Here is a 12,312-nt window from a genome sequence, read left to right as displayed (position 1 = left end):
GGGGATTTACTTAGGTCAAATGAATTCCAAGATAAATTGGTTTAGATGATAGTCTGGATTTTTGAACCTTGAATATGTGTGTGTGTGTGTGTGTGTGCTTATTTGGAGAGAGACTTACAGGAATGATAGGAAGCCTCATCTTAACTAGTGATGAAGTAGTGAGCTTGAAGAACATAGAAGATGTGGTACAGGATAGAGATGCGATATGGGTAGCAGAGATATGGCCACCCAAGAGAGCAATATGAATTGCTAAGCCTCCGACGCAATGCGCAATCACATGAACCTTCATAGAAGGCCCATGCAATTCCCAGATCTTTGAGAGCACTGCCATATGACATGACTTATTGTGAATATTATATTTTCTTAAAATCCCATTCCTAGTTCAAGTGGATAGAATTCTGAATTTATTTGGTAAAACTCTATTCACGTATAAAGAATTTCGAAGTTTACCTGCTGGGATGTCAAACTTTCCTATATCTTCTATCGTGAAGTCATTTGAAGGATTAGAGTGATGTACTCTTGATTGAAGAAGCCATGTCTCAAATCCTTCTTCTAATAAAGTCCTAACCATATCTTTAGGTTCAGTTGGTAGCCAATAGCTCTCAGCGGCGTACCCATTAAGCAGGAGAACAGGATATGGTCGTCTTTCTCCTCCAGGCGTCCATGTATTTTGACTACACTTCCATTGCTTGCAACTGATTATGAACCCATCATCTGTACGATTAACAGGAAACACACCATGAAAAACTTACAACCTTAAATGGATAAGAACATATGAAGCAGCTTAATATTTTCAAATACCTGTTTTCATCTCATGATGAATGCAAGGTGGGTAAGGTCTTTGATTCATATCCAAGGGACCAAAGTCGACATGTCTCGATCTAGGTATCTGCAAGATGTAAGTTCTCAAGAGGCTTTGTAGAAGAAGACTTATAAACCTTATCTTTTGGTCCCCTTTCATGGTTATCAAGCACCTAACTAGCTCCACGGTGGACACGTGAAGCTCACCCTTAAGATTCAGCATCTCCTCTGTTAATTCATGGGACCTTCCAAGGTTGACCTTGTCAATTTGATGGACTGCTTTGAAAGTCACATGCATGGTTCTAGACTCACTCCATGCATAAGAAGCCAGAAGATAAGGATTCATTATCTTCTTACCCTCAAGAATATATCTGTGTTACAAATAATTATTATTAGTGGGATCATTATAGCATTTCTAAAACTGGAATTTGATCGAGGAATAGTGAACTTGGAGAAAACAGAGAGAACCCCACAAAAAGCCATTAACTGAGTAAGTTCTGTAAATGAAATTCCATACCTTGAACCTGAGGATGATGCTAGTAGCAGTCGGTAGCACATGTGCTGTGTATAAGGAGTTCGGCTCTCTATGCTGCACATATCCACCTTCCCATCTATAATATAGAGTTTATCTTTATGCAAAGCTCGAAATTCAACATACCCACCAACCTTTCCTCTTAGAAGTGGGTGACGGTCTCCCATGGTCAGATTGCCTTCATCCCAGCCTTTCTGATCTCCCGAATTCATCTTCATTATGAGATAAGCTGTGCACGGCATTCCTCCCACATAGCCTCTCATGATTTCTCCCATTGTGACCATCTTGCTAGTACTCATCATGGAAAATTCACCGGAAGATCTCAGCCCATTACCTGATTTTCTGTTGATTCCCGACTGTGGGTCCAAATCAACTCTTTTGTCTGCAAACTCTAAATTCAATAGTCTAGGGTGAGTTTTTGATTCTTTGACTGGAGCATGGATCAACATATTACAGCTCTTATACTTCAAGACATCTTGCACTAGGTGCCTACTTACATACTCTGCAGCTGTAGCAATCGTAAGGCATGGGTTTATGCCTACAGAACAAGGGATCAAGGAGGCATCACAAACATATAGTCCCCCGTGCACGGTGGGAGATGGATTTCTCTGGTCAAAAACCTGGCCATTGGGGTTACAAACTCCATGTGAAGGATCTGATGCAACATTGCACCCTCCCAAGAGATGAACCGATGAACTTCGGTACCTCGACATGAACAAGATAGCTCCTAGTCTCTTAGCAATCTTTTGAAGTGCTTGAATTTTTCTTGGAAGTAATGGATCATGGGGAGGAGTGAAGCAGATTTTGTCTGTGCCCTTGTCTAATGTAATTCTCCCATCACCATCATCATATCCCATTGCGTTGAGCACCATGGATTCGCTAGATTTTAGTCCCATCATGTGTTTTAACTTATCAATTATGCCATGTAAGAACCAATAACCACTAGGCCATCCATAGCTTAGAATACCCTTAAATAACAAGTAAGGGTAAGCCCGTTGGAAGCACTCCACTCTGCAGAAGAAATCAGAAATATGTTGTTACCATAATATTCGATTTGCCATGATCTAACAAACTAGAATGATCCTGTATATATATGTTTCAACTCAGTGCATATATCCACCTGTACATTTTGATCAAACCATATGCCCATAGATCCAGACCATCCAATCCATAGACAAACTCTAGGATAGGTCATAGCCCAAAACTCAAACCAGCCAAATGATCCCAAATGTCAAGTGGACTTTTTTTGGGACCCCAGCTCACATACTTTTCAGGACGCCCAATAGATAGATCCAATGGCTCGGAATATCCTGTTCATCATGTCAGCTTGCCGGTCCAGATCGATGGCCACGGTACTAGTGGTTTATATAGCAAGTTTCAGTGGATAGAGTATACACAAGGCATTCCCTAGTTAATATTTATCAAGAGTTAGGTTAATGTACCATATGTTAATGATTCATTAACAAATTTTTTTTTTTTTTGAAAGGTTCATTAACAGAAACTCTACACAGCTTGTACAATGAAGCCTGCATACATGAGTTACATATACATGAATGTGCATATATACATCTGAACAGCTGATTTCATCTGTAAAGTTATAGGTTATGTTTAAAAATATAAATGAAATGATTGTTTCAATTCTTTGAACAAGGTCTGCAGAAGTCCTGGACCTGAATTGTGAAGCCCAGAGAAGAAGTATAGGATGAAGAAATGGCAGGCCCTGGTCTGTCTTGGAAAGGTACTTTCGAGAATTGCTTTTTATTCAGACCATTAGCATTCAATGGTGCCTTGCTTCCAGCAATGTAGGCCACATTGTTCCCATTGCAGCTAAAGCCAAATCCAAGCTTGTCAGAGAGCCTTAGCCCTCTTCTTTCAGACTGTAATAATATTTCTGCTGTACCCAAAACTCCAGCTTCACGAAAACAACATTTCAAATTACTTGGCAATTCAAATAGGATTGAAACCAAACAAAGTAACATGTCATTAACTGACAAGTCATTCAGAAAAGAGATTACCAGAGAGAACTACAAAATCACAACACATATATTCAAAATTGTCAAAGTAAACCCGCCATCTTCGTTGCTGTTTTTTGTTGATTCTACCCTGCTCTTTGATATCTTCATCTGGATTTTTTACTATGTACTGAACTTGGCATCCTGTTTTCACTATACATCCAGCCTGCAACATCAGAAAGTGAATAACCTGATATCAGAAAGAGCTTTTCATATATAACCAGGGAAATGATATGAAACAAGTCTAGTAGGATTTTTACCTGAATTGCGGATGCTAAATAGTTCTTGTCTGTAGAGTTCTTAGCATTATAAGGACATCCAGACATACAATTTCCACAAGCTAGGCAGTTTTCCAATTGTTGAGTTCCTTTTGAGCTGGGTCCTTCTTCATGAGCGAAATTCATGGTGAGCTTGATCGAACTCATGCTACTTTCTTCAATATCTTCACTTATGTGTCTCATGACTTTGGCATTGTTGAACTCTATTGGAACACTTTGTGGTCTCAACATTGCTAAAGCAGATGCTTCACATACCTCCCAATCCATTTGCCAGTCCTTTGGCCATTTTGGGTTCTTTCTCATGCGAACAGGCGTTGACACCATCACTCCTGCATTTACTAGAGAGCCTCCGCCAAGTCCACAAGCCACCCCTGCTAGTGAATCATCTTGTACATGTAGCTGCGTTGTCACCCAAACAATTTTCCAGAATACACATTAATTCTTTGTTCCAATTTCAATTCCTTAATCAAGATCATCCACATCAAATCAATCACCCAAACAATTTTCCAGAATACACATTAATTCTTTGTTCCAATTTCAATTCCTTAATCAAGATCATCCACATCAAATCAATCACCCAAACAATTTTCCAGAATACACATTAATTCTTTGTTCCAATTTCAATTCCTTAATCAAGATCATCCACATCAAATCAATCGGATTATTTCTCAAATTGGTTCTCCGTAGGAATACTGGCGACGACTTGGCTGATCATGTAGCCAAATTGGGTGCATTTAGAGACTCAAATCATTTTTGGGGCATGTTTTGCCTCCAGATATGAACTTGCAACCCCCTTTTTTTAAATGAAAATAGGATGATCTTTCAATCATGTGATCTTTTTCAAAAAAAAAAATGTAAGAAAAAAAATCAGCCCTTCTCTCAAGCTTACTCTATGAGCATGTTTGGATGTACATAAAGTTTTTTCTTGAAAAATATTTTTTTCCGACTAAGTTCTATAATGTAACTCAGCCTGTGTTTTTCACAGCTTGTCCCAAGCCAGGATAAAGGAGGAGGGTTGGCGCCAGGTTGGCAGCCGGCCGTAAACTTGGCCACTCTTCAATGAAATGATTCAGAGTTGCACCAATTACAGGGGAATTAAGCTAATAAGTCACACCATGAAGCTTTGGAAGAGGGTATTTGATCATAGACTAAGAAAAGAGACTAGAGTGCCAGAGAATCAGTTTGACTTCATGCCCAGACGATCGACTATGTAAGTTATCTTCTTGATTAGGCGGTTAATGGAGAGATTTAGAGAAAATAAAAAAGACCTTCATATGGTTTTCATTGATTTGGAGAGAGCATATGATAGGATTCCCAGGAGTGTTCTGTGGTGGGTCATTGAAAGGAAAAATGGCCTTCTAAATATGTTGATGTGATTAAGGATATGTACGATGGAGGCATAACTAGTGTTAGAATTACAGATGGCATGTTTAGTGAGTTTCCAATTACAATAGGACTGTACCAAGGATCAGCTCTAAGCCCTTATCTTTTTACTCTAGTTATGGATGAACTTACGGCTGGTCTCCATTATGAGGTGCCGTGGTGTATGTTATTTGCAGATGACATAGTATTAATTGATGAAACCAAATGAGCAGTTAATGCTAAGTTAGAGTTATGGAAAACTACTTTGGAATCCAAAGGTTTTAGACAAAGTAGGACTAAAAAATAGTATATGGAGTGCAACTTTAGCAATGTAAAGACGCGAAGCGAGAATGTAGTAAATAAGACTAGACAGGAGATACCTAAGACGGATATCTTTCGCTATCTTGGTTCAATCTTACACAAGGAGAGATTGAAGAGGATGTTAACCACAGAATAAGAGCAGGTTGGTTGAAGTGGAAGTATGCTTCCATAGTTCTATGCGACGGTAAAATACCTACCAAGTTGAAGGGAAAGTTTTATAAGACCGCTGTGAGGCCAGCCATACTGTACGGCTCATAATGTTGGGCCACCAAGAAGCATCATATGCATAAGATAAGTGTAGCGGAGATTCGAATGCTTAGATGGATGTGCGGCAACACAAGGTTAGATAAAATTAAAAATGAAGACATCCGTAAAAAGGTGGGGTTGGCACCAATTGTGGAGAAGATGCGAGAGCACCGCTTACGATGGTTTGGGCATATCCAACGTAGGCCTTTGATGCTCCAGTGGGAAGAAGTGACTCGTGCCAAGTTGATGGAGTAAAAAGAGGTAGGGGCAAACCGAAAACAACTTGGGTGGAAACAATTAGGAAATACTTGATGGCTAGGAACATAAAAGAGAACATGACCTTGGATAGGAGAGAATGGAAGAAAATGATCCATGTAGGCGAACCCAACTAGTGTCAAGATTAGACTTAGTCAATTTGAGCCGAGTAGATACTTTCACCTTCTTCACGAACATTTTCTAAAGGATTCATTAGCCGACCCCAACTAGTTTGGGACAAAGGCTTAGTTGAGTTGAGTAGTTGAGTTAAGAAAGTTCTATAATCTATTCTTTTTTCCTGGATTTTTTATTTGCTGTGTGTTACACATCCTTAAAGTTTCTAGAATTTAAACTTGTACTGTTTGGTTGATGTTGGTCAACATTTTCATGGAAAATTATTTTTAGGCAACTCTACCTCACAGAAAATGACCAAAATAACCTATCTGAAAGAAAATTGTCAAAATGCCCTTAGCTCATGAAAAATGAACAAAATTTGATCTCCCATGAAAAATGACCAGATACCTCTATCTCTTAAAAAATGACCGAACTAAATGATCTCATGAATAATGACCAAAATACCCCTGAAATCTGCAACGGGGAGGTAAATAAGGACGATGGTATTTTGGTCATTTTATATGAGATAGGACTATTCTGATTATTTTCTACGACGTAGAGGTATTTTGGATCGGAGAAATTGTATGGTGCCCGACCGTGAAGTGTCTTGTGGGCAGTACTTTGAAGTACTGACCTTGATATTTGATCCAACAACAGACTCTGAAAAAGTGGTCTGCTGTTGGATCAAATCTCAAGGGTGGTACCGCTAGCAAAGTACTTGACGGTCGGGCACCATATAAAAACTCTTTATATAGTTTTCCATGTGAAGAGGATATTTTTATCATTTATGAAGAGATAAGGGTATTTTGGTAATTTTATGAGATGTGGGTCTTTTGGTCATTTTATAAAATAGGAGTTTTCTAACATTTTATTTTTTTCTTAGGATTTCTATTTTTTTATTTTTTTTATTATATCTTGGAAAAATTCTCAAAAAATTGTGATTTTTATCTGAAAATCTCAAAAAAAGGGTAGAGTTGGCTAATTTCTCAAAAAGGGGTGAAACACATCCCAAGGAGTGTTTAAGGACAAAAATGCCCTTATGTTACCTTTCCCTCCAAGAAAGTAAGCAACAAATTCCAATGCAATTCACCTACCATTTTGACTTTTTTACCTTCTTCTTCCCATGCCAAAATCAAACTCCATTGGCTGTTGTAAAAATTCCAAACGAAATTCCATTGCAGAGAGGTGAAACTCCCCTCTCCTAAAATGTAGATTTTATTGGATCTTTTATTTTTCTTTGGCTATCAAACCTAAGGTTCTCAAGTAGGTCAATTGTGATACATTTGCATACATTTAACATGTTCCTTACACTGCTATGGTGTATTCTCATCATCTTGTTTACTTGTTAGGGATTTGTTATGGTTGTGTTAGGCATTTGTTATTGTCATCATCCTCTTTCCAATGCTATGGTGTATTGTCATAATCTCTCTATCTCTCTATTGCCCTCTATGTTTCTATTTGGAGTAAACCGGGATGAAACTCATGTCTATACAATTACAACCACTATTAAATGTGTAGAAGCAATATTTTGTTCTTGGAACCATTGTTGATATCTGGGAACCAGTATTTAAACACTCAGAAGCAGCAATTATACCTAGGAACCACTATTTACCACTATGTAGTGGTTCCAAGGTATAAATAGTGGTTTCAGAGTAGAGATATTACTTCAGACAATCTAATTTTACTTCAGTAGATGTCAAAGTTGCAATGAATTTATGAATAATGGGTTAAATAGTTGTCTAAACAGTAATATTTTATCGTGGTTCATAGTTTAGATGACCTAATACTTGTTCCGTTCCAAGAGTTTAAATTGTGAGAATGAAATAGTTATGCAGTCAAAACCACTATAAAAAGTGAGAATGACTGTATTTATTGGATTTTAAACACTCGGAACCACTAATTAGACCTAGGAACCACTAATTATACATAGGAACCACTAATTTTACATAGGAACCACTATTTACCAGTATGTAGTGGTTCCAAGGTATAAATAGTGGTTCCAAGGTAGAAATATTGCTTCACACAATCTAATATTACTTTAGTGGATGTCAAAGTTGCAATGAATGTATGAACAATGGGTTAAGTAGTTGTCTAAACAGTCAGATCTTATCATGGTTCATAGTTTAGATTGCCCAATACTTGTTTCGTTCCGAGAGTTTAAATTGTGAGATTGAAATAGTTATGTAGTCAAAACCACTATAAAAAGTGAGAATAACTGTATTTATTGGATTTTAAACACTCGGAACCACTAATTATACTTAGGAACTACTAATTTTACCTAGGAACCACTATTTACCAGTATGTAGTGGTTTCAAGGTATAAATAGTGGTTCCAAGGTAGAAATATTGCTTCACACAATCTAATATTACTTCAGTGGATGTCAAAGTTGCAATGAATGTATGCACAATGGGTTAAATAGTTGTCTAAACAGTCAGATCTTATCGTGGTTCATAGTTTAGATGGCCTAATACTTGTTCCATTCCGAGAGTTTAAATTATGAAATTGAATTAGTTATGCAATCAAAACCACTATAAAAAGTGAGAATGACTGTATTTATTGGATTTTAAACACTAGGAACCACTAATTATACCTCAGAACCACTAATTTTACCTAGGAACCACTATTTACCAGCATTTAGTGGTTCCAAGGTATAAATAGTGGTTCCAAGGTAGAAATATTGCTTCACACAATCTAATATTACTTCAGTGGATGTCAAAGTTGCAATGAATGTATGAACAATGGGTTAAATAGTTGTCTAATTAAACAGTTAGATCTTATAGTGGTTCATAGTTTAGATGGCCTAATACTTGTGAGAATGACTGTATTTATAGGATTTTAAACACTCATAAACACTCATTATATCTAGGAACCAATAATTATACTTAGGAACCACTATTTACCATTATGTAGTGGTTCCAAGTTATAAATAGTAGTTCGAAGGTATAAATAGTGGTTCCAAAGTAGAAATATTACTTCACACAATCTAATAGTACTTCATTGGGTGTCAGTGTTGCAATGAATTTATGAACAATGGGTTAAATAGTTTTCTAAACACTCGGATGTTATGGTGGTTCATAGTTTAGATGGCCTAATACTTGTGAGAATGAATGTATTTATAGGGTTTTAAACACTCAGAAGCACTCACTATACCTAGGAACCACTAATTATACATAGGAACCACTAATTATACGTAGGAACTACTATTTTACCATTATGTAGTGGTTCCAAGGTATAAATAGTGGTTCCAGAGTAGAAATTTGGGGGGGAGGGTGTGGAAGTGGTCTTTATGGGGAGTGGTTTTCGCAAACGACGTTTGGTTTTTTTTTTTTTAAATCGCATTGAACCGATAGACCCGTTTTCACTTATTTTACACCTGTCTGACGGAATGGTAGAAAGGTCGACCTGCAGGTCGAACTGTAATTAGTCTTCCTACCAGTTTGGTCAAATAGTGAAAGGTCGACCTGTAGGTCGACCCATTAAGCCAATTTGGCACCTGTTTGCGAAGAATGGAAATGAACGACCTTCCGACGAAAATCTCGTCTTCTCCGGCCAAGAGCTCGTCGTTTCAAGAGGAGGGAGATTTCAGTTTCAAAAAAGAGTAAAAAATAAAAGAGATAAGGGAGAAGGTAAGAAGATGGTAGGTGAAAAGTGCTAAAAGGGCATTTTCGTCCAAAAACACTCATGGGATGCGTTTCCCCCTTTTTTGAGAAATTAGCCAACTTAACTATTTTTTGAGAATTTCAGATAAAAATCACAATTTTTTGAGAATTTTTCCTTATATCTTTTATTTTTCACACTTTTTCTATTTTTCTCTAATTTACCATAGTATGAATGATAAAGCGAAGGACACTCTTGCAAAAGGCACCCCAATTGGTTCATCTCAATAAAATGCATTTATAAGGCCACAGAAAAGTATAAGAATGGTTGCCATAAATCTACTACAATAAGATGGGATGAAAAGAAGAGAGTTTTTTCCATTATTTTGAAAATTACGTGAGAATTACACCTCACATATTTTGACTTTTTTGAACAAATGCACCCATTCAACTCATATAATTTCAATCCTACCCCCGCCCCTCCTTTATGCTTTTAACAAAGGCACCCATTGAATCATATAATTGCAATCCTACCCCTCCTTTATGCTTTTAACAAAGGCACCCATTAAAGCCGTATAATTTTGATCTTACCGCCCTCCTTTATGGTTTTTTAATTAAAAAACTATAGGGTAATCTTAACCATCCGATTTAAGCTAAGAGGAATTATGGAAACATCTATAGATTTGAGGGCTAGGATCAGCCTATGGAAATGATTTTTGGGGCACAACCTATGTATGTTGTGTTCCATCACATGGACGGTTTGGATCAACCTATGACGTGGTCCGTACCGTTCTTTGTCGGCCCGTGCATCGCACGGGTTTTTTACTAGTACACACTTAAATGAGCAATAAATGCCCTTTGTTGAGATTGACCCATGGGGCCACCATTGTGGATGGGTTTTTGCAAGGGCTGTCTATCATTTCTCTTACTATGGATAGACAAACTTATCATGGATACACAAACTTTGTGTAAAGGTATTTTAGGCATTTTTTCATAAAAATAGATATTTTGGTTATCTATATATATAAATAAAGCTGAATGTGGGAAGCTGAGGCTGCGCCACGTGTCACCCCCACTGCATTCTGAAATTTAATAACGCATCAAGGGGATGTGGCACATCATTTCACACGTATTCCTGTATCACACGTAACCTTAATAATGAAATTTCAAAACGTGTCAAGGGGATGTGGCACCCGGAATTTAAAATGCCTAAAATTAAGGAATGGAAAAATCGCCAAAAATCAAGGATTGATTAAAATAATATCTTTCCACAGATTAAATCTCCTAAAATAGTAAAATACGCTTCTTATTTTGGATTTGAAAAAAAGGCTAAAATCAAAGAATTGAAATATCGCCTAAAATTAAGGGTCTATACACAGAACTAGCATGTATTTTTTCTCTCTCTTAAAAGAGACGATACATAGAAGTCGTGTGTATAGATTAGATACACGCTATATTTATGGAGAGTAATGCCTATTGGACTTCTATGAATAGATACACACGAAATTATAAAAAAAATAAATTGCAATTCCGTAGATAGAGAGAGGGTTATAGATAGTTTTTTAGAATACTAATTTTTCTTCTCCCCGTGCATCGCACGGGACTGCAACTAGTTTTATAAGATAGGGATATTTTGATCATTTTCCGTGATATAATGATGTTTTGATATCAATTATTAGACAATGTTATTTCAATCATTTTCTATGAGAGGAGTATTTTGGTCATTTCCTATAAAACAAATATGGTTTCCCTTCTTCGTTTTTTTCTATTTTCTTCTCATTTTCCGTCAAAGATAATGTGGATACACAAATAAGAGTGTTCTACAAGATAGGGGTATTTTCTTTTCCAAAATTTTCTGTTCTTGGAAAAGAAAATAATAGGTATAACTAGATTTTTGTTTTTTCTATTTATTGGAGAAAATTCTAACCAAGGAAAAAAAATCCTAGGAAATGAATTAACCAATGATATTTAATTTTATAAAAACTACACACTTCTTCACAAAAAAAATAATGAAATAAAAAATAAAACAGCTTTTAAAGTGCCTCAAGCACTACCAAAGCACACCCACATAGTTTTGCTTTTATCTGAAAATAGATTCATAGGCCCTCAAAAAAATGGTAGGACTGTTACAACACTTACTGGAGTTCTACAGAAAAAAGAAAAGACATATATCTAATAAATCTACAGAAATTCTTCGCGCCTTTTTATCACGATTAATGGCTTAGATTCATCCAGCCGCGATGATATCATGATAAACCATGCTAATTAAAAATCCATGGGAAAAATATCCTAGGTCCAGTGTTAATAAAAAATTCCCAAGGAAAAAATTCCGAAAGAACCTTGAAAAAAAAATCCATTATAAAAATTTCGTCCCCCAAGTCAATGGAGCCTTGACATGAAGACTTACATGGATATGAAGAACATAAACAGATATGAAGACTCACATGGATCAATGCATCTTTGGGGCCAAAACTGACACCCCAATTCCTCATATCCATCCTCACAGTAGACATGAGCTGAAAACTGTCTGTTGGAAAGTCCTTTGCTTCCCACCGGCGGCCTTTTTCGATCAGACACACCTTAATTCCGGCCATCGACATTCTACACGCAGCCACGGATCCACCGTAGCCCGAACCCACCACAATAGCATCATAACTCTCTCTATTTTCATCACAAAACCACTCATCATCGCCTGTTATTTCATCCATCTCACTGGGACCCAACAAAAAAGATTTCAATGTTACTGTTTTTCAATTATAACCCAATAGCATAACTAACAAAAGATAGAACAAAGT

The 12,312-nt window shown here is 36.9% G+C and overlaps 1 protein-coding gene across 1 annotated transcript; it reads right to left on the bottom strand.

Annotated features, from left to right (window-relative positions):
* Positions 1-382: 382 nt before the first annotated feature.
* Positions 383-12,225, bottom strand: LOC143863382 (uncharacterized). The gene is made up of 8 exons (XM_077374058.1): positions 11,962-12,225; positions 3,606-4,022; positions 3,349-3,511; positions 3,004-3,245; positions 2,901-2,920; positions 1,319-2,344; positions 802-1,172; positions 383-714 (listed from the first exon to the last, which is right to left on the bottom strand). Exons 1-8 carry the CDS (start codon positions 12,223-12,225, stop codon positions 383-385), a joined length of 2,835 nt encoding a protein of 944 aa, XP_077230173.1.
* Positions 12,226-12,312: the final 87 nt, after the last annotated feature.

This window comes from Tasmannia lanceolata, unplaced genomic scaffold, assembly GCF_043159265.1.
Source record: "Tasmannia lanceolata isolate RefF3 unplaced genomic scaffold, GAP_Taslan_0.1 ptg000044l, whole genome shotgun sequence".
Classification (NCBI taxonomy): Eukaryota; Viridiplantae; Streptophyta; class Magnoliopsida; order Canellales; family Winteraceae; genus Tasmannia; species Tasmannia lanceolata.
The sequence above is the reverse complement of the archived record's forward strand: the minus strand, read 5'-3'. Positions and strand labels throughout refer to the sequence as shown.